At 42.4% G+C, this 23,066-nt stretch overlaps 3 protein-coding genes across 3 annotated transcripts; 1 reads left to right on the top strand and 2 right to left on the bottom strand.

The window, feature by feature from the left end:
• Positions 1-178: 178 nt before the first annotated feature.
• Positions 179-2,537, bottom strand: LOC110052172 (BTB/POZ domain-containing protein 6-like). Its single transcript, XM_020758301.2, has one exon. It carries the CDS (start codon positions 2,199-2,201, stop codon positions 861-863), a length of 1,341 nt encoding a protein of 446 aa, XP_020613960.2. The 5' UTR covers positions 2,202-2,537; the 3' UTR covers positions 179-860.
• A 2,261-nt stretch (positions 2,538-4,798) lies between these two features.
• Positions 4,799-20,359, bottom strand: LOC110051916 (protocadherin Fat 4-like). Its single transcript, XM_020758014.2, has 13 exons — positions 19,981-20,359; positions 19,075-19,157; positions 17,507-18,346; positions 16,807-16,929; positions 16,551-16,673; positions 15,915-16,076; positions 14,988-15,390; positions 13,835-14,271; positions 11,810-13,596; positions 11,556-11,714; positions 10,648-11,157; positions 9,515-9,817; positions 4,799-8,751 (listed from the first exon to the last, which is right to left on the bottom strand). Exons 2-13 carry the CDS (start codon positions 19,136-19,138, stop codon positions 5,773-5,775), a joined length of 7,890 nt encoding a protein of 2,629 aa, XP_020613673.2. The 5' UTR covers positions 19,139-19,157; positions 19,981-20,359; the 3' UTR covers positions 4,799-5,772.
• Positions 20,360-20,409: 50 nt separating this feature from the next.
• On the top strand, positions 20,410-22,963 carry LOC110051917 (uncharacterized). Its single transcript, XM_020758015.2, has 3 exons — positions 20,410-20,541; positions 20,973-21,154; positions 22,299-22,963. Exons 2-3 carry the CDS (start codon positions 20,973-20,975, stop codon positions 22,747-22,749), a joined length of 633 nt encoding a protein of 210 aa, XP_020613674.1. The 5' UTR covers positions 20,410-20,541; the 3' UTR covers positions 22,750-22,963.
• Positions 22,964-23,066: the final 103 nt, after the last annotated feature.

Consider the following 23,066-nt stretch of genomic DNA (forward strand, 5'->3'; position numbering starts at 1 on the left):
GTCCGTCTACATTTCACAAGGTTTGCAGTTTGATACCTAGAGGTAATTTGGATTAACGTGGCACACTTCATCGTCAACTGTCAGAAATTAAACTTTCAAGATCCTTTCTCCAAGGAATCGCTTTCCCCTTCCCCGTCCCCGCTTCTCACGGACAAACCAAGAAACCACATCCATCACAACGGATGAATTCTGTACTTTTATTGAATAAATCAAACGTTACATCGAATAATTTCAGGGCAAAATATATGTACAAAGAATATGAATTAAAGCAACATGAACTCAATTAGGACAAGCAAACTCTCTTGATAGATAGCAAAGTGGGCATCCATTACGGACGCCGCCAGAGAGCAGACAGAGGCTCCAATTCAAGAGCGTGTTTATTCTTACGGCGCAAGTCTGTCAAAAACCAGGGATAGCCCCTCTTTAATCTTAATCAGTGAAGTATGACTCTAAATAATGTACCCTCCGACTAAGATATAAAGGGACTACTCGAAGTCAATAAATAAAATCAGCATAGTTCCAAGGACATGCAAGAAGGAGAATTAACCAGTCATCGGACTTTTGAACTGACATCTTCCATGATGTAGGCAAAAACAAGAACAGTAACAAGACAACGAAATACACTTTTTCTTCGTTACCATGGTATTAAATGTCACGTAACTATCACGGGTTGCTTTCGTGACCCATCGACCAGCGTAATACCTTAAAGATTTCAAGACATGCAAGAATTTATGAATTGTTTATTGTCCCCATAAAAATACTCGATCATAATACAGTCCACCGTTCATTAATCGTATTCGTTCATTCATTTGCATAAAGAAACTTGAGAGGGTGTTTATATTTTATAGTGCTTTTTCTCTCTACCAAAGGGGCGCTAAAGGATGGAAGATCAACTCGGGGAACTGTCTGTGTGTAGAATCAGGAAAATAAAAGTTCACTCCTGCCCAATTCACTTGATCTTTCTTTCCAATGCACTGCGGCAAATCCAACTCGGCGGGTGAGAACATGGTGATAAAATATTTTGCACCCTTTCTGACGAGAATAGGCTCAGTGAAATACACATCAAAGCCAGGTAAACCTTCGGTTCCTCCAAACTCCACTGTATAGCTACCTTGCACGCAACTCACACAGCTGCGATTGCTGTCCAACAGTTTCGTAATGACTGCATAGTTGTCGTTGAGCTTCTGGCCGCTCAAAATGATCCGCACTCCGCTAATACACACCGGTTGATCAGCTATGAAGCAAACGCTGTTGGTGCTTTCGTACGGAACAAATAGGCGAGGTGGTTCATTTACGGACAAGCGGCGACAGCGAAGAGGCTTGATCCCTTGCCGCGCCGGATGACGAGCCTTAATTAGTCGAAGGGGAGAATGGTCGTGATTTAACTGCGCGAGAACGAAATCAGAAGCGGAGAGCCCTTGTGTAAATTGGGAATCTTCGAATGTAAGAATCCCAGATGCCAAACTGTGATTGAGCAAATCACTGTCTTTTATAAGCGAGAAACGAATGTGAGCCATTACACCCCCAAGAAACTTTCTGATATTCTTAGCGATCGGTTCCAGCGAGTGCGCTTTACATTGTGCTCCAGCCCAGGAAATGACTGCACGATATAATTCGCGCTCGTCAATGTCTAAAGTCTCTCGCTTCACTAGAGCTTCCAAGATCGTTCCAGACGTGGAAAGAAAGCTTTTGGAACGAAGGCATTGCCGGGTCTGGAGATCAACGATGTTCCAACATCTCTCTTGCAGTTGGTCGGTGTCACCGAACAACTCACATTGTTTCAAAATGTCCAAAGCGTTGTTGGCGTCGATTTCGTTGCTCAAGAACTCGGCACATTCGTCCAGCAAGCCAGGTATCATGTACTTTTCAGCCAAATACATTACACGGAGAACGCACTCAGCCGTTAAATGGGTTTCGTCCGAATACAAGAAGCGAAAAAGTTCCAACAGACTGTTGGAGTCTGCATCCACAAGCTCAACAGAGTCACTTTTCTCTGACAAATCTCCGTAGAACATTTTGTAGAACACAGGGCTTCCAATGGCCAGCACGTACTTGTGAGCTGGGATTGACATCTTTCTCTCCGTTTCGCTCTCTCTTACGATGAAATTTATATCGCTCATAAGCGAATTATTGTACATTCGTTTGTTGCGTTCCCTCAGACTGAGCGACAGAGTTTTGAAATCAGACGGTAAATCGTGCATATTGGACGGTAGAAAATTTCCTTTGACAGTGTCCGCTAAATGAAGAAATGCTTTGCTACCGTTTTCCACGTTAATGCCAAAAGATTTCCTTCTCCAGTTCTTGAGACGGTTAACAATCTTTATAGAAACAGCTAGAACTCTCTTTCGTCGTGATCTTTGTTATGGGGGTGTTCATTTCGTCACGCACGAACATGCCACCCAACATGTCATCATCCAAACACTAATTTAATTAAAGATTTCCGGTCTCAAATACGTGGCGAAAAAAACCTTTTGATTTTAATAACCTTTTCGAGTTTCGTTTCCCTCGTTGTGTCTTTTTTTAAAGGTCAAAATCTTTAGCAAGCGTGGTGTTTACTCGTAAAAAAATTTACTTGTCACAGTACAAGTGAGCCAATAAAACACTCGTAATCAATTACTGATGCTTGCGTGTTCCGCGGATTATCAGGCTCTTTATATGGCCTAATCACAACAGACCTTCTAGCTTGGTCTTGAAAAAAGGCGCTTCATTTTAAAGGTATAAAAAGTTAAACGACTTCTTTACGGAAATATGATGCAAGTGTTGGCTTTGTGAATTGTAAGCCATTTGCTTTGATATGTTTATGTAATTTGTGACGTCACATTCGCTAACAAAGAATTTTGTGTACATTTTGCAACCTGCACTGTGCAATACAATTGGAAAAGAAAAATCAACTTGACTTGGAAATTTGTCTATGATCGAGACTCGTGAAGGTTTTAGGCCGTTCGAAATTGCCTGAAAAATTATCAAATGCAACAAATCTTTAAAATTTGATGGATCATTGCTACACGCACGGAAGCCCTTTACAAGAGTGACTTCATTTGTTGAAACGAACTGTCGATTTGGTCACGACATAAATAGAGGACTGGGTTCAATTTCCGCCGCTCCACCCCGGAACTTGCTCCTTTCTAAAACAGCAGCTCAATAAAAAGAAAACGTACTCTGTCCAGATTCTGATCCCTGAAACTTCAGCACGAAACAGAGAAAGTGTCTATAGCTAGTGACGAGACGTCAGGGGTGCGATACGATTCAAGAACGGGACGTGTACAATTCACTGGGTTCACATCGAACATAAACCTCAAAAGTGATACTTTGTTAATACAAAAGCATTCCAAAGGGTCCAGATTGTATATGATTTGGACGGACATTGTCAGCAAAAAATGTTCTCAAGACGGTTTATATCCATAAGTTACCCTGATGGGTCTCGCTGTCTCGCATGCAGGGTATTCATAAGAAGTCCTGTTAAAATCAGTCGAGCGAAAAGCGCACCCACCTATATTGGATTAGGACACAAAACCAGAACAACGTTTCCTCGCGTGCAATTCAAAATGAACAATTTCCTGTCAAGCGGAGTATTAAAAGTGACGTATACATCATACACACAGAGAACCCCGTCCGACTGTACACTCACGATAGGCACATTTCTAACAAGGGAGGGTGTGCGTACGTTCAGTTTGCATGTAAAACGTGCCCATCAGGAAACGAGGAGTGTTCTATCACTCAATGTCCTAGCCTCCTAATTAGGAGTCTGTACGGCAACTAGTTTAACGTGCGCAGGAAAAGTCTTCAGTATCACCCTAGAAAGCCCTGTAAGACCCAGTGAAAAATACGTGTGCGAGTACGAGTCTGAATGGTAACTGACCGTTGTCACGCTAAATATCACGTCGTTCGTAAACTCACTCGCACGCCAGAGGGAAAAGCCAGATAGGAGCGCTTGAGCGCGAGACTCAGACACTAGAGCCTGCTCGCACGCTAACACGCAACATTCTTAACTGGTAAACCTTCGTCATGCAATAAATTGATTCATTAGTGAAAGAGAACCCTTATTTCTGATTTTACAGGGTTCGTACCCTTTTTCAAAAACTAATTTCCAGGACTTTTCCAGGACTTTTCCAGGACTCAGACTGATTTTTCCAGGACTCTAAAGTTCACATTAACCCTTTCACTCCCAAGATCTTAATATTAATTCTCCTTACTGTCTGCCATACATTTCATATTTTTTTACTTGAGTTTAACAGATTTCCAGAACTTTCTAGGACCAGTAGCCCTTTTCCAGGACTTTCCAGTCCTGGAAAATGCCACAATAAAATTCCAGGACTTTCCAGGTTTTCCAGGACCCGTACGAACCCTGATTTTACCCTGCATATAGGGACTTATCCCCTGAAAGGAACTCAGTCATGGCATTTTGAGTTATTTTAGCTACGTACAAATTATCTTTAAATTGAAGGAAACCCGAAAATAGTAGTTCACTAAGATAGAAAAACACCAAAGAGATAACAATAAACAATAAAAGACTAGGGATGGTTAAGGATGGAGAAGATTAACATGGATTACAAACGATGAACTTGAAAAATTTAGGCTCAACTTTTCAAGGTGCACAAGCGTGACGTGGCTTCTTTAAGTACAGGTACGGCATGTCCTGATTGCACAGGGTGATATGAAAATTTTGGGCAGTCTTAGAGTTTTGAGTGGAAGGCACCATTTTTGCGTGAGAGTCACTTTCAGACCAGAAAGTGTACGTTTTGGGCTAGAATAGCTCTTCAAGTACACCTTATTTAACAACGTCAAAAACCAAGACACATTTGGCAGTCTTAAATGACAATGCTTAAAAACAAAGCGATCAGTTCCAACTGCAACTAAATAGTTTTACAACACTGTGCAATATTAAAATACAAAACATTTCACGATAAAAAGCAATCGTAAAAATGAAAATTGATTATCAACAAAGGGAAAATAATCTAGATCATTTTCTCTCGTTACCAACCAATCCACATGTGCACAGTTCTAATAACTTAACTCTTAACAAAATACATCTTCTAAATAGAGATGGCTAAGTGAAAAATTCCTGTAAAAGTTCTGTCTACAGAGCAATTGGAACAAACGAATGCGCGTATATACATATTTCCTATTATTTACAATTATATATAAAATCTCGTTGCATGGCAACCATAAATGTGCTATCAGTCAACTTTTACCCACACGAACGAAAATAACCACGTGACCGCGACTGTCAAAATCAACCCATCATGCTCTAATGTACATAAAACAGAAATTGTCATGAGAATTTTTCCCGCCTAAAAAACTGCAGCTATCGCCTCATATTTAACTTTACAACTGTACTCTTTGTAACGCCTTGTAGCAACCTTGTTGAAAGTAACGCGTCAAACAACGGAAACCGGAAGTGGCGTGGAATTTTTGTTCAAGACCGCTGAACGCGGTACGGTAGGGTTTTCCTAAGAGGTTCAAAAATCCAACGCCGCTCTGGTTTCCGTTACTTAGAAGTACTTGAGAGTTTGAGGCAAAAATGAGCAAGACGTTCGCAACAGTGATAGTCCAAATTATAGAGCGATAAACTAGGAGGATAACAGCATTAAATTCCCCATGCATATGCAGCGCACAAAACGTCCTTCTGAGGAAATATCTCAGTTGATTTGGCTTGAAATTTAAGAGCGGTAGGTTTGGCGGGAACTGCGCGCGCAGTGCGTTAAACCGATGCGCATTTAAGACTACATATACACTTAACATACAAGCGTTTGAAACTACATCTCAGACAGTTTAGCATTTCGAGAAACCTAATTGATCAGAATGAGATCGTCGCCAGAGCCGTGGATTTGCATTGTTTGTGTTTTCCCTCGCCGAGTCGTCCACGAATATAGGATTGTGTACAACTGCAGCATGTTTCCTCAACACTTCCTCAACCGGTTCATACATGGGGTTATCTCGCGCAATGGCTACGGCATCGCCTGAAAGTCTTATTTCAGTTTCTGTGGACGTGTTGTCGCCATCAGATTTGGTATCACCGTCTCGTTCGGGTTCAGCGATAAACGCAGGATTTTCAAAGTTGAACTTACTTCGTTGCATCATTTCTCGAAACGGCGAGCTCACCTCAGGCTTGCTTCGTCTATTGTGGTATTCAATCCGCGCATTTTTCGATCTGTATTTTCTTCGTTTTCTTCTCCTCCACACGATAATCAGGACGATGATGATAACAACTAGCAATACGATACAGCCGATCATCGAGTAGAGTCCCGCGGGACTAATTCCCGTACGGTTCCCGCTTCTGCTGCCATCCTCAGTCACAGCAGCGGCTTTATCGCAAGTCTTTCCAAAGTAATTCGGTGGACACACACATGAAAAGTCTTTCTCTCTTAAGGGATAGCACGTCCCCCCTTGAAGACAGGGATCGGGTTCACAGTTCCTCCAATCCAGTTCACAGTTTACTCCAGCCCGCGGATATTTACACGGCGTGCAATTCTGCCCGCCATAGCCTGGCGCACACCCTGAGCAGTTTCCGCCCGACGGTTCCTCACACCGGCACGAGAACTTCGTAGGATCTTCGGCATACGAAATGCACGTGCCGTTACGAGGACAGATCGTCGGGTTTTCCCGACAGATTGTATCGTCCGTGTCGCAATTAACCCCAATATACGGATCTTTACACAGGCAAATGAAACCGTTTACTTTGTCGACGCATGTGCCGCCGTTAAGACAGCTGGCCGATTTACAGTCGTCAATGTTCGCGTCACAGAGCCTACCACTGAAGCCCGGCTTACAATTGCATTTAAAATCGTTGACGAGATCTTCGCAGTACTCTGTTCCGTTCATGTTACAAGGACTGGGTCGACATTCATTGATTTCCACATTGCAGTCGGGAGGGGACCATCCTGGTCTACAGTTACAAGAGTAATTTTTCCAGCCACCAAAACCATCTTGACATCCATCGATTGAGTTACCCGGATGGCATGGATCGGGGTCACAGTAGTTGATGTCACTACAGCGAAAGCCGTCACCAGTAAAACCGAGTTTGCACGAACACGCGGCTCGTCCCGGACCCGCTCGAGAGCAGATCGCGTATGGACTACAAAAGCTCTTATTCATAGAACATACATCTACTTCCGCTACTGTGATGGTCAAAATATTGCTCGTACTCAGTCCTCCGCGGTCAGTTGCACGTACTCTGAGGAGGTATTGATCACGTGACCACGCATTTAGCTGACTTGCCACCACAAGGTTTTGTCCGCTGACCTGGAAGTCTACCATGATTTCGTTTTGCTCTCCTTCGACTGTAATATTGAATGAGGTATCGTACACGTCTTGATCTTCCACAATAAATCTCCCGAGGATGTATCCAATAGGGGAACTTTCCAAAACGTCCACTTTCGTCTTTCCGTCGAGCGTAACACTGCTCGGCGGTTCGTTCACATCGGTGATCGCGACGTCAAACGTTTTAACGAATTTTAAGTCTGTCAATACTTCGCGCGTTGTCAGTTGTACCGTGATGAGTGGCGTGGCTTCGTGATCGAGCGGAATTCGTGAAACGACGATAAGATTTCCGACCAGACGAAACGGTACACCTCGTGACGTTAACTCGAAGGAGTAACCAGTCCGCGTGAAGTCTGCATCGATGATAATAAAGCTTGTAACGACTGCTCCATTACTTGCATTTTCTGGAATTGTCAACGAAGAAAAGATGACATCCGTCGGCGCTTCAGGCACGTCTAAGACAAAAACAAGCAAAGAACTAATAGTGGACATTTTGGGAACGCCATCATCGGTGCATTTCACATACAGCGTGTAGTTCGCCCTTGTTTCGTAATCAAGCCTCTCACGAACTAATAGCGAGTTGGTTCCAGGCTGAATCATAAACTCCGTCGGCACGGAGTTCACATCGCTTGAACGTTTTCTCCGCGAGTTCGATGGCGCGTGCACGTCGACCGTGACGAGAAGTTTAGCTTTGGCCTCGCTAATGAGTTCGCACGCATGCGTCTGGGGCCGCACGGGATTGTTGGCGTTATCTTCGTCGATGACCCACAAATAAGCTACAATGGTGATTCCGACATCAGCTGTTTCATTTACAGTCGCGACAGCCTGGGTCACAAGCTTAACGTCCGACGCGTTAACCGGGGGATTCGGACTCAAGATTGTGTCCCCTGGGGAGTCTGTGAAGATCACGTTCGATGGAGGATCATTCGCATCTAAAACTCGAATTACAAAATCTCTTTCGTAAGACAAGCCACCGCTGTCGCTACACAGAAGCGTGATGTTATGCGTGGCGTGTTTCTCGTAATCTACAGGCAATCCGTTGCCAGTTAAAAACAGCTCAATGAGCGACACGTTTATCCTGACTCCAAATCTCCCAGAGCCGTCGTTTAGAAGTCGACAGTGAAACCACTGGGAGAAAGTATCGGGATCTTGTACAGTAACGAGTCCCACGACTGTTTCGATGGGTGAGTTCTCTTTAACACTTGCTGGAGCCAGCTGAATGCCGTACGGAGGCTCATTTACGTCGAGAATGGGCAGCGACAAAGTCACAACCTTGGAGAGCCGCGAGTGCACACCATCATCTGTAGTCGTTACAGTGATGTTTACATGACGGTGTAGTTCATAGTTGAGAGCGGTGCTGTCCGCCACATACAGCTTGTTCGTGTCTCCAAGAGAGACAACGCCGCTTGGGGTTTGAGCTTGGATAACGTAGGTGTGTGTCTGTCCGCTGTCCTCGTCCAGTGAGGTCAGTTCTCCAATCAGTGAGCCAACCTAAAAAGAGATACGTACCAGTAGTTCAGTTAGCTAACGGAGCGATTACGTCATCTTTGATCTATCTCTCTTACTGTAGAACAAGTAATAGAAAACAGTCCAGTTTCAAATATAAAGACTGCAGACGCATCTGCACAATACAAGTCATACTATGTCGTAACAAATTCACCCTTATTGTCACAGTCCACTCTGTGGAGTACAAATAACTCGCGAAAAGGGTACAAATATCCCATGATATTTCAGTCTGAAAGACAGGTTTAAAAGTTTTTTATAGTTGTTGTCATTCTAATCCTTTGCTGCGCGAGAACGAAAAGTACAAGTCAGCTAAAACGTTGGTTAACCTGAAAAGTAAGTCGCTATTAGCAGATCCGAGTTACTATCTCTTTGCGTAACCCCAAAACTAAATCACCAGAGCTCGTTTTTTGACCCAAAGGCAAATACTACATTGTTGCTTCACTACAATGTTGATTAACCTCAGATGAATGTCTGATCAACTGACGCCAAAACTAGATTACTGATACAGGTATAGTGTGTAGAAAGTAATCAGGCAATTATTTTGATTTTGGTTTTACTTTGGTTTGAGATTGACTGAGAAGTCTTAATGGTAAGTAATTGGTTTGGTTTTGGTTTTACGACACTCAATTGAAAACCGCTCCATTAGGATCTGAATGTGGTTTATCTGACAGCTAAGAAAGGACTTGGTGCTAGTGCTGAGCTAACACACTTCGTTACGTTATCAATAACACTAGACCTACCCGCTCACCTTAGTATTTTCAGGAATAGCTGTCCCTTGTGGTAACACTATTCCTGTCGGCGCGTCATTGACATTGAGTACACTGACCACCACCCTTTGCGTCAACATTTGGTTACCGCTATCAGTGGTGGTAATGTTTATAAGGTAAACGTTTTGCTCTTCGTAATTCAACCTCACAAGAGCTTCCAATCGGTTGCCTACAATGTTAAACACCGTGTCCGGTGATACGCTGTAGGAATGGTTTTGCCACTTGTCCTGATCAGCAGTGCGCAGGATAGCAACCAGCGATCCTGGACTCAAATTCTCGGCGATCTAAACAACAAGACAAAATGATCAAGAATTCAATTCTCCTTACAGTGACAATATCTTGTTACAAGAATAAAGGGAGAAAACGTTAGCGTCAGACCAGTGGCCCACCCAGGCGAAGCTTTCTACTCCTCCCTAGATGGGATGTTAGTTCATCGCAGGATTACCTCCCACCCCAACTGAAGTATTAAATTCGTCGGTATCCATTTATACACCTGGATGGAGAGGGGCACTATGAGAAGACCCCGGCTAGGGCACGAAGCAGGAACGTTCGGTCCGGAAAACATCGCGCCTCCAAGACTAAAGAAAATCATCAATTAAAGGACATTTTGTATTGACTCACCACTAAATTCTTAGAACTAAGATTTTAATAAAAGTATGTTGATCAGTAATAAGAATTACTATTTTGATTATGGAAATTTGTGTTAATGATAACAGTAAAACCCAGTGGCCACTAATTACTAATCCGAGGCGAGATGAGACTGCAACATGAAGCCGGACGTCGAAGCTAGATAACGGAATTTAAAATTTTAAAAGGGAATTTCTGAGTAGACGTTTAACCCTTAGATTTCTTTAAAATAAAAGTGTGCCTGGCTGACAATAAATGAGCAGCCGTATAAAGACCGTACGAGACCACGAAACTTTTATAACCGTTGAACAGCAAATGCCAAACATTGAGACAACCTGGTAACAAAAATCAAGCAATCTTCGCTATCACCCATCCCAGTAGACCACGATATCTGTCGTTTGTTACCACCTAACCTTTTCAATTACGATTGTTAGAGTACAATTTTATACCAAGAACAGAAGCGAGGAAATGAAGCACCATGAAGTACCTCGAATTTTCCCGACGATGACTCTATCCTGATCGGCGGCTCATCAACGTCTGTCAACTTTACAACAAACTGCTGTTGAGTTGCTTCGCCATCCTGATCCTGACATTCAATGTCTACCAAATGATCTGGACCATCCGGGTCTTCAAAGTTTAACATCCGGGAAGCCAACACTGTCAGTGCCAAACCACTGACCTTGAACCTACCGCCAGCGTCGTTACGCAATCCACAAGTGATGCTTTGCGGGACGAACGCTTCATCCGGGTCAGTGACATTTATGATCCCCACCACAGTCCCAGTGGGTGAATTTTCTGCTATCACGTGGTTACTGAGTACAATCGAAGTGGGGGCCTCGTTTACATTTGTGACGTAAATGGTGAAGCTCTGATTGACAGTGAGGGAGTGGTTGGCATCCTTGACCTGTACTGTGATGTGGTGAACCTGAGCTATTTCGTAGTCTAGCGGCCGTCGAGTCATCAACTTCCATGTGTAAGAGATGCTCGTCGGACGAAGCTGAAGAAAACAGACAGCTTCAGTATTGACACGCTACCGTAATAACAGCTACAATGTCGGTGACTTTAAAAAAGAAAAATTAGGACTATCCCCTCCTCTAGTTCAAAGATGGAAAAAAATAGCGCGTTTTGATTTAAAAGCGAATCCTCTCTTGATTTTGAGCCGCGAGAGGGGAATGTCATTTCTGTTTTCATTCCGGACAAGACCGTAGATCTATCACTGACCAATTCCTACTGAATAACATTCTCAAAAATATTGCCAACTTCTGCGATGCCGTTGCTTCTGTTTTGCAACAAGACCGGGTGCAAAACCTGCAAAAATCTGAACAGCCTTCAAATGAATAGCCTTCACATGTCAAATCGGGCCTACTTTTGAACTAATTCAGTATTTACATTTACCTCAAAAACTGACCCAGGGTCACTTAGGATCTCAATAGAGAGGGGGCTTAGCTGAGGGTCTTTGAGAGTGATCACACCAACCAGTGTACCAGCCAGGTTCTCGGCCACGTGGTTATGATGAAGTACCAAATGTTCCGGTGGTTCATACACGTCAATCACCTACAAAGATAAAATTGAAGGGTTTACTCACTGGAAAGCGATTTTGAGGATTGGAGGCAGAATTGTCAGAATCAATATTGGAGAATATTTCTTACTTGGATGCGAAACACCTCAAAATTCGTTGCCCCTCCACTTCCATAAACACGGATGACCACATTGTACTCATTCTCCTTCTCGTAATCCAGCGGCCGCGTTGTCACCAAGTCTCGTGAATTTACAGCGTTTCCGCTAACCAAAGCAAAAGTTCCGTTGGCATCATCATCCAACTGGAAAACAAGAGTATCATTCGGATCAGATGTCCTGGCCGTGACATGCCCTATGACACTGCCTGCGGGCTCGTTTTCTTTCACATCTGTGGAATCCAACGAGATGTTCATCTTCGCTGACAGAAGGTTGCTCCTCACTTCAATATACAGGGTCGTTGGGAAGCTTATGCGCTTGTCGTCACTACAGAACACGTGGATAGGATGACGAGACGACGTTGCGTTCGTCAGCGGTTTCTCAACAAAGAGCTGAAGCCCAGAGACTCTGAACAAGCTTTCAGGATCCAAGAGGTAACACACATGCGAGTCACTCGGGTCTTCATCCACAACAATAAACGACCCCACTAGACTCCCCACGGAAGCATTAGAACTGACAACCTGATGCGACAAGCTCACGGCGCTTGGAGCATCATTGGCGTCCAGGACGCTGATGTTAAAGCTCATCTCGATAATAAGTCCTCCTTTATCCCGGCACCTAATCTCTACACTGATCACACGCGAGCTGTCCAGCGCTTCGAAGTTAATATCCCCGTTGACAAGGACAGCGCCGTTTTCAATTTTAAAGACATCATCGTTCACCACATCACAGATTCCGGGATCATTGTGATCAGGGTCCGCCATTGTTATATCTCCTACGCGGTAACCAATACGTTCATTCTCTTCCACGCATATCCCGGATGAGGACCCGCAGGGTTTTTCTGGGTGAAGGATAATATCCGTTGGGGCTTCATTCTTGTCGAGCACTGTGATGTTTAAAGCTTGTTCAAATGAAAGCCCAGCTCTGTCGGTTGTTCTCAAGACAACTATTAAAGGATTTTTTATTGTCGTTTCGAAATCAACGTCGGCGAAAATTTTTAGCGTTCTCCCTTCGACCGAGAAGACGCCGCTGGGATTGGAAACTAGAGCAAACGTGTGGTTATCATGGAGGTCTGGATCCCGAGCGCTCAGCGAACCAACAACGGTACCCAGCGGTGCATGCTCAAGAAAGGCATCCGCAGACAACAAAATACCGCTTGGATTTTCATTCACATCAAGCAGGCGAATCTCAACCGATGACGTCACGCTCTCACCAAAAGGATCAGTAGAACGCACTTTTAACGTCCAAAGATCACGTAACTCGAAGTTCAACCGCTCCGCCCAGGCAACCACTAGGGACGATTTGTTAATAAAGACTACTTCACTGCCTCCTACAATGGAATAAACGTGTGACTGTCCGAGGTCTTCGTCCACAGTTGAAAAGTTCCCTATCACGGAACCGTTCTGGGTTCCCGCCGGGGTATGTTCTGAGAACTCGGGGATTACACCCCCGCTAAATAGAAGCCCCGTTGGGGGATCATTACAGTCCATAACTGTGATATTGAAGACTGATATACTGGACAGCCTCGGAGAACCGTCATCTTTAGCTTCGACTGTCAAACGGAAGCTTGACGTTTCCTCGTAGTTCAGTTTGGAATGAAGCGTCAACTCGCCGCCAACGAGTCGAAATCTGTCGCCAGCATCTGTGAGCAAAGAATAGATGATTTCTTGTCCGGAGTCAACATCTGAAGAATTAACAATGCCGATGACAGTTCCAAGAGAGGCGTTCTCGTAAATCACCGACGAGGATATTGTAGGTGGACCTGCCAGAAAAACAAACAAAACAAAAAGAAATTAAACAAATTGCACGGTCTGGTCAAAACAGTTTTCTTCGGTAGGAAAAAGCACCATTTATACACCGGGGAGAGTAGCTCTGTGAGGGTAAAGTGTCTTGCTCAAGAATACGACGCGAAGGCCCCGGACAGAGTTTTAATTTAAACCGCTTCAACTAGAATTCAACATGACCACCATTAGGCTATTGATACTCCTATGCTAACTTACTTGGTGGTTCATTGACATCTGTGACGTAGACAGTCAGGTTCTGTTTGATGGACAGTTGTGGCACACCACTGTCTATAGACATGAGACACACCGTGTACACTGACTGTCTCTCGTAGTCCACTGCACCAGCCAGGACCAACGTGCTGGCATTATTGTCCACATCAAACACACCAGCGCCGTCAATCACCAAATAAGTAAAGAACTGCTCTTTATCATTGTCGACCGTGGTCAGTCTTCCTATTACAACGGCAGGAGGTGAGTTTTCAGGAACAAAAGGCGAAGACAGTAAGATTCCGAGAGGCGGACTGTTGGAGCCTGGGAGCTGACTTGCGCACTGGGCTTTGATGACACTCCACCGACCGGAGGCTTGACACGTGATGACGCTTGAACCAATCAGAAATCCTTTGGTACAAGACAGCGTGCAAGCCTTACCATAACTGAAAACAGAACAAAACTGCTTCAGAAACGTTTCACTAAAACATATTCGCTGTCAAAATATGGCAAAGAGTGTCGCAATAGTAAATACCAAAGTCATCACCCTGGCCAATTACAAAGGACACGGTCAAAAACCCCGGGTCAAAAACTCGAAGCAAATACACCTACAGTAGTTGACATGAAGCGCGGGAAAAGGCATGTGAGCGAGTCATGACTGATTTTAGTTTTACTTCTGACTGGATGACAAAGTAGTCCGCGAGATTTTAAGCCAATCGTGTAGTATAGAATGCAAAACCAAAGCAAATGTGAATTAGTTTCGATACTCAATTGAAAACCGCTCTAAAGGCTAACCTAGTAAGTTCTCGAATGACACTATATTCTCTACCTAACCGAAGTGCTATTCGCTTCTTGATTGACGTACTCTTCTCTATCTAACCAAGGCACTTTTCTTTTAAAATACAGTCGAGCCTCCACTAACAGCCACCTCTCTACAACGGGCACCTCTCTACAACGGCTACCTGTTTTGGTCCCGACGGACGGTCCATACATTCACTATTATTTTAACCCTCTACAACGGCTACTTTCTTCTGCCCCCAAGTAGGCCGTTGTGAAGAGGTTCGACTGTAACCTAAGATGCTACTGCCAGTCATTCCAATAGCTATACCTGCCTACATGGTGTAAGTTGTCATCGAGTGTCTCTCTAGAATTGATATCTAACCTGTACTGAACTGCAGTGCCGTCACACTTCACCACAATTCCCGGAATTCCGTCAGGTTTCCCACAATCCATCACGTCACATGTGCGCCCGTCATCTGATAAAGTATGACCAGCGTCACAGCTACACACGTAAGAACCAATAGTGTTGACGCAACGATGCTGGCAGGAGTGATTTGATTGGCTACATTCATCAATATCTGCACACGTCAATTGATCACTGCTCAGAAGGAAGCCTGGGTTGCAGTCACAGTGGAAGCTTCCTCTGGTGTTGACGCAGAGCTGCTGGCAGGAGTGTTGGCTGGTTAAACACTCATTGATGTCATCACAAGTCTTGTTTACTGGATTGTAAGCGAGTCCCGAGGAGCACAGACATTTGTAAGAACCTGCAATGTTCTCACATTGATCTGAAACAGGAAATAGGAAATAGTTCAACTTCCACATGGTGGTTGAATCTAACATATAAGTCTGAGGAGAAAACCCCAGTGTCTGACCTTTCAAGTGAAAGCTATTGGGCAATACTTTTATGTGGTACTGTTAATTATGATGTACAAGGTGGTTCCAACTTTCACATCTGTGACCAATAAAATGAAAGCTTTTTAGCGGTACTTTCACGTTACACTGTTATGTATGATGTAAAAGGTGGTTCTAATTGAGTTTAAACTCTACCTTTAACTTAAGTTAAATTATTTACATCAGAAAAATGACGACTCATGCCATTAAGCTAATTGGCTAAAACTTCAAAAGGTACCAACTGAAGATACATGTAACCCCCGCAATGTCATGTTAGATTTGAACATAGTACACAGAACCAAGCTTTATATTTAAACGACACAAATGTAATGACAATCACATGGTCACTTTCATATTGGGTCACCTCCCTTAGGTGTCAATGATGACGACTGAGACTTTATCATTCCAATGTCTTTACCTGGGCACTGGTGGGTGAGTGTCTGGCATTCATCTATGTCCTCACAGCTGTGTTTATCAGCTGCCAGCATGTATCCAACGCGGCATGAACAGTAGTATGAGGACTCTGTATTGTTGCAGCTAAACTCACAGCCTCCATGATTAATGCGACACTCATCAGCATCTGAAATAAAAAAAACATGGGATCCTTAAGTTTGTTACTTCGTCCATAAAAGAGACTATTACTCCAACTAGCATTCTTAGCTTTCTCTATTCAGTTGATACTAAAATGGGCCGCAGGGTGACTGTTACATGAGCTACTAAGAGCTACTAAGGTGGAGTACATGTTTCTGGAAAAAAAAAAAAATTTAGTAGCAGTCATCATCATCATCAATTCCAGTTACCCAACTGGAAAATAATTAAAATTTCATACACCTTGCCCAGTTTATCTTCTTTTTTGGGGGGGGGGGGGGCGGGGGGGGGGGGGTTATGTTAAACTGTCATGCTCTCTCAGCAACTCTATGCTACTCTTATGTACTCTTATGCAATTTTGAACCACCCAAATTTTTTGTAAGAGTAGAATCATTGGCAATTTCATCTCTTGTCTTCATCAGGACTGGGCAAAATTGCACTGAAGTGCATACACATACACATGTACCTTGGCAAGATTTCTTGTCACTTTGTAAAGTGTAGCCCTGCAAACAGCTGCAGTTGTAGCCACCAGGAAAATTGATACACAGTTGCGCACAGTCTCCACGACTGTAGCTGCATTCATTTATGTCTGAAAGCATTCACAAATAATTAATGGTTACCATAACTACATATAATTGTCTCATTCATCAAGTACATATTTATAACAATTTATGACTTGCAACACTTCTTATTAATAATATCTGTATAAATTAATATCTGACCTTGACATGTCTTATCATCGGATGCAAGTTCAAATCCCAAGGGACAAAGACACTTATATCCACCAATCAGATCTAGGCATGTATGACTGCATCCTCCATTTTCTACCTGACATTCATTAAAGTCTGCAAAAGATCACAAAAATATGTCTTAAGCTATTAATTTAATAGGGATGACATGACAATGACATGACAGCCAAACTGGGACAAATGATTGAATTTTAATGACAAACAGTTATCAAACAAAACTGTGGTATTCAATATCAATTTTTCAGTCAACAGTGAAATACATGCCATGGATGCACACTCATCCAATTCTTTTCTAGTGATTCTTATCATCCTAATATTCTAACATGTCATGAAAGTTTCAAGACATTTATTATTTTGTTAATCTGTTTATTTCTGCAATCAGTTCCAGAAAATATCAATACCCACCCCAGGGAGGCTTATTGGAAATTCCAAAGAGGGGGCAGGGGTGTCTCACAAGCCAAGATTTTCAAAGGAAAGTATGAACAAAGACTGGAATTTTCAGAGGGATGGGTTTCAAACCAAAAAAAAAAAATGTGGGAGGGGTATATGTATGAATATTTTCTGGAATAACTCAATAGGTGATTAATTACACATTCAAGATCTAACTGAGTCACAGATTTAAAGTATAACAGCTCAGCTAGTGCCTGTTGACTGGCAACTGATCATAATTTACCTGCTCCTGGCTGCCTATCAGGATGATACACATGCAGCGCCGTAGGTCTTGTCATACCACCAGTGATACTGACCCTGTCGTCACCATCATCCTTGTTACAGTGCTCAATGCTATGCCGCTGCCAATCACTCCAGTACAGCCTGCTGCCAAATTGTGTCAATGCATAGGGATGATATACCCGGGTGCGATCAATCAAAACCCTACGATTCTGACCATCCAAGGATGATTTTTCAATCTTATCTGTATTAGCATCTGTCCAGTACAGCATCTTGTCAACATAGTCTAATGCAAGCCCATTTGGCCAAACAATACCTGCATTTACAAGCACCTCTTTCTGTGTCCCATCACTCATTTTTGCTCTTAATATCTTTGGTTCACTTCCCCAGTCTGTCCAATACACTTTATCATTCGCTGGATCAACAACAATAGCTCTTGGCTTGTCATGCCCAGTGCTAATTAATGCCTGACGCTGTGTGCCATCTAGATTAATAACCTCAATAATTTTCTTATTAGCATCTGTCCAAAACAGCTTTCGACCAGTCCAGTCAACTGCCAAGTCTTCAGGGATTCCCAAGTCTTCCACTATAAAATCTTCAATTTTCCCAGAATCCAGGCCATTATTGATATGCACCCTCTGAATTTTTTTCACACCAATGTCTGACCAATAGATCATCTGTGTTTTAAGGTCAAAATCCAGACCAACAACATTCGTCAAGCCACGCACAACATAGTTATATCCAGTGCCATCAAGATTCACTCGACGAATGTCCACAGTGTTACCAAAGATGATAAAAGGTTCTGAGCTGAGAGACTGTGACAATCCGACTAAACAAATTAAAACTGAAAGAAAAAGTCACAATTATATGAACTATCATAATGTTAGAGTACAAGTAAGCCTGAGTTAAATTCTTTGAGCCATGATCATTGTCTACATGTATTAGTGAATAGGAAATGATGAAAGAACCTTTCAGATTCATAGATTCCCAATAGAATACCTGTGGCTGAGTGGCTACTAATACATGTTAGACATAAATTCAATTCCAAATGCAATCATCTATCTGTACTGTATTATCCATATACTGACTAAGGTGAGTGATTCTCATTAGATAGTTATTTACAGTGCAATCCTGATTTTTCTATAACCTCCAAGGGAAATGAAGATTGGTTTGAGAATCAGGTAGTTCGAGAAATCAGAGGTAAAATTCCAGTGCTGAGAGGAGGGCCTGATGACTTTTGGTTCAAGTTATTACTAATTAATTGGGAGGTTCAAAAGATTCCGGGTTTGAGAAAGCAGGATTCCACTGTATAATGAAACAACCCAATCATGCATGATGTCATTTTGCAACATAATACTCTTTGCCTTCCCACAGTGACTTTTTTTTGAAAGGAATGTCACAAAAAAGTGGCTTATTTGATAGAAATGTTAAACAAATTCTCTATTTGAAAGTATTATGAAATTCTCTCATAATACAAATTAATATTACCAGGTTTGGACTAAAAGGGTTAAAGATGTAAAATTTTATGCACCGCTCTCTATTTAAGCTGGGTAAATATTTTTTTTTACTCACCAAAACAAACTGTAGACAATCCGCTTAGCAACCTCCAAACTTGAACGTGGTACAAGATCATCATTCCACGGAAACTCGAACACCTAGTGACAGAGATTTTCAGATTTTTCGTGACTTTAAATTTGAAAACACCCTTTAAATGTGAAGTACAAGTCCAGTTGCATGGAGAAACAAAGAAACACGAACATTTGATATATTTAGCCTCTGAACAATGGAACTGAACACAAAGGAAGCGACGTGGAATCCCCTCATTTCCTCTTATAATATTGATTTAAATTTAAATTAATGAAGCACGCAAGTGCTGAAACGTACATTTTTGAGAAGTTAAATAACAACTCTTTGAATTTACTTTATGTTTTTGCAAGCTGGTGAAAGTAAATTAACCATTGACTCACTTAACTTAAGTTTTTATCAGAAGACTTTACACGCGACCCCGCATCAATTGCAAATTAAAAAGAGGTTGGTTTAATCACTTTCCTTTTATCAACCTCGATCTCGCAAAAATTTGTACAGAAAGTAAACAAACCAACCAACAGACCCGTAGAACTCGGATGTTTTCATTCATTCAGAGAGGCATGCAGTTTTATAAGCTCAAGTCATGAATTTTTAATATGTCATGGGGCATTGAGCTCTTATTTTGCAATTTGAGCTAATTTGCAAATGAGTTCGGTCGAACAGCAGATATCGAAACACTTTGCTTGTAAAACGTAAAATACTGCCGTTTTAACGCAAAATATACCGCGTTTAGCAAATCAGCCGGCAGTGACAAATTCCAAAGTACAACGGACTGACAATATCAATAATTAAAGCCAGAAGAAAACACACGGGACGTAAACGGGATGTTCCTAAGGTAGACATTAATCCTGCCTTCACGAACAACAAAAACTTCCCTCGACTTAAGCTTACCTTAACGAAGACAAAGCAATCGTAGATATCTTTAGCGCCCAGGTACTACGTTAGGTCGAGTATAACAGCGTTGTTGGCCGCTTATCTAAGTAAATTCTTCTGTCCGCTGGCTGTTTCTTCACTGGCTTTCGAACCAGGGTACTGGAGTTGACGGTCCAAATATTTTGGGTGCTCATGTTGTCGACCACTTGTCACAACAACAAAGTGATGAACCACAAAATAAACAAAGCAGAGAGGTTGACACTCGAGGATGATGGGCTAGTTGGTCACTTAACATTGACAATGTTACTCTTTGGTTTGCAAATTGCTGCAAAATAAAACTCTGCATGAGCTCGAAAAATATTGAAGGAAATGTTTTTGCAAACACGTTCGGTTAGTCTTCGAGTCAACTCGGTAAAGTTCGGTATCAGTCGGGGAGCAACGAACAATAATCCGCGCTAGCCTGGGGACAAGTAGTAAACGAAAGGGAAGAGAATGCAGAGGACTCGGATGGCTACGTCTGAGCTGTAACTTTCGATAGTTTTTCCCCGTACACTGAAAGACGCTTTAGAAACTGACGTGGTAAGTAGCTAGGGAAACTACCGCGTCGATCAGAGTGCAGTGTTAACCGAATAAGATTCTGATCTTCTATGCATGGGGAGAAGTAATTTTACTAGGTCGTCGACTGGGCCGACGACACTTGGTTCTCGGTCTTTCATTTCTCGAGAGCTAGTTCATTTTTACTTGCAACAACCATGCATTGGAAACGTTGTACCATATGAATATGCAGTTGATATGGACCCACTATAAAGGCCCCCCACAGGAATCCCTATAAGAAGGTACCAAAACTTAAAAGGCACTGTAAGCATATCCCATTAAAATTTGTGCCATTTGCGAGTCCCTCACTCTCCACTCTCTGCCCCTCCAAGGTAAAATAAACTGAGATCAGCTGTGTTTATGTTGTTGTATAGGTCCATCTTGTGATCTAAATTATAGTCTAATTCTTCACGCAGATGATCAACATCGATGTCTACTCTGACCTGTCCTGTCCGTGGTGCTATGTTGGAAAGGCACGTCTTGACAAAGCCATTCAGAAGTTCACAGATGCCAGCATCACTGTCAATTGGCATCCATACATCATTGACAAAAATACCGCTCCACTGGGTGAAGATTATATGGCATACAACACAAGGAGGTAAAATCAGGATATCTACTAACCGACAGACTGGTGGTCAGGCAGTTAGAAAGACAGATCTGATAGAGTCTGATAGATGTAGAATTACAGCAAGGTACATCTCCGCCATCTTGTGGAGACACGGTGGCCTCATGGTTAGTGCCCTAGTCTTCGGATCAAGCGGTCCGGATTTGAGCCCTGGCCAGGGTCATTGTGTTGTGTTCTTGGGCAAGACACTTTTCTTACAGTGCCTCTCTCCACCCAGGTGTACAAATGTTACCTATGAATTAATTGCTGGGGGTAACCCTGTGATAGACTAGCATCCCATCCAGGGAGGAGTAGAAATACTCCTAGTCGCTTCATGCTACGGAAAGCAGGAAAACCTCCAGCCTGATGGACCACTTGGCTGGTATACTTAACCTACCTACATTTCTGCCAACTCTCCTAGACTATACAGGAGTCTCTTGGATACAGCCCAAATCTCCCAGCCTCCCATACACGCCACCAAATCTCCTACTATATGAAGTTAAGTGCTTAAACTACATTTTTTACTCTTATTTTGAATCATTTTAATGGTAGAATTGGTGGACCCTAGTTTTAACATGACTTGATGGTGGTTGATAAGGTACATGTAAAATTAGTGATCTCCCAGATTTAGCTTACTTGGCATCTCAGATATAGGAAGATTAAAAGATAGGCAAGTAGGCAATAATTTGCTTATTTGATCCATTTATGAATTGATTGATTGATCAACTGATTGATTGATCAACTGATTGATTGATTGATTGATTGATTGATTGATTGATTGATTGATTGATTGACTGATTGATTGATTGATTGATTGACTGCTTGCATATGTGATGGGCCGATGAGGAATTGTCTGATAGGCTGCTTGCTTGCTGGCTTGAATAATATTATTGATTGATTGACTGTCTCATTGATTGATTGATTGATTGATTGACTGCTTGCATATGTGATGGGCCAATGATGAATTGTCTGATAGGCTGCTTGCTTGCTGGCTTGAATAATATTATTGATTGATTGACTGACTCATTGATTGATTGATTGATTGATTGATTGATTAATTGATTGCTTGATTGGCTGATTCCTTGGCTGATTGATTGCTTGCTTGCTTGACTGACTGACTGACTGATTGCTTTTTAAGGTGGGGAGGTGATGGCTGGACAAGATCACTAAGACAGGCAGGACAACAAGATGGATTGGAATTCAAGAACTGGAAGACATGGCCTAACTCTTTACATGGCCACCGACTCATTCATCTAGCTGGGATTCAGAAAGGCCCTGAAGGACAAGCAAAAGCTAAGGACCTTTTGTTTCATATGATTTATGAAGATGGCAAAAATGTCAGTGATGTAGACACTTTAATTGAAGCTGCGAAGGAACTGGGCTTGGAAGGTGGCAAGAATTATCTCAAGTCATCTCATGATGTGGATTTGGTTTTATCTGAAGATTCTCGTGCAAAATCTCACATGAAGATATCTGGTGTGCCATATTTTGTTATATCTAGTGACGATAAACAAAAGAAGGCTGTGTCTTTGTCAGGTGCTCAGGGCACAGAACGGTTTTTAGCAGCATTTAGTCATGTTGTTCAGTAGTCCTTGTAGAGCTAGTATTATTAGGGGTGTCACACAACACTTGTCCCCATGCAAAGTTGTGTGTGACATTATTGTTATTGAGTGTTTTATTGTAATTATTTCTCTCAAGTGGCTTCCAGAAAAGAAATGTTCAACTTAGATGTTTTATTGAATAGATGTTGTAACATCCACAAGTCTGAGTGTTTGCAAGGAAATACAAATTCTGCAAAGTAAATGTATGATTGTTTTCTTTCAAGACTGATTCTCTAGGAGTGATTTCTTTAAAATTCCAGTTAGTTACCATTTTAACTTAAGTTTAACACCATATTTTTTTGTTT

This window comes from Orbicella faveolata, unplaced genomic scaffold (genome assembly GCF_042242905.1).
Source record: "Orbicella faveolata isolate gen_17 unplaced genomic scaffold, um_ofav_v1 contig_47, whole genome shotgun sequence".
Lineage (NCBI taxonomy): Eukaryota > Metazoa > Cnidaria > Anthozoa > Scleractinia > Merulinidae > Orbicella > Orbicella faveolata.

Excerpts from the sequence above, each read along its gene's own strand:
- LOC110052172 (XM_020758301.2), bottom strand. The coding sequence starts at position 2,201 with ATGCACGATTTACCGTCTGATTTCAAAACTCTGTCGCTCAGTCTGAGG.
- LOC110051917 (XM_020758015.2), top strand. The coding sequence starts at position 20,973 with ATGATCAACATCGATGTCTACTCTGACCTGTCCTGTCCGTGGTGCTAT. Across the intron at positions 21,155-22,298 it reads ATGGCATACAACACAAGGAG|GTGGGGAGGTGATGGCTGGA; the intron begins GTAAAATCAGGA and ends TTGCTTTTTAAG.
- LOC110051916 (XM_020758014.2), bottom strand. The coding sequence starts at position 19,138 with ATGATGATCTTGTACCACGTTCAAGTTTGGAGGTTGCTAAGCGGATTG. Across the intron at positions 18,347-19,074 it reads ATTGTCTACAGTTTGTTTTG|TTTTAATTTGTTTAGTCGGA; the intron begins GTGAGTAAAAAA and ends TTTTTCTTTCAG. Across the intron at positions 9,818-10,647 it reads CATCGTCGGGAAAATTCGAG|ATCGCCGAGAATTTGAGTCC; the intron begins GTACTTCATGGT and ends CTTGTTGTTTAG.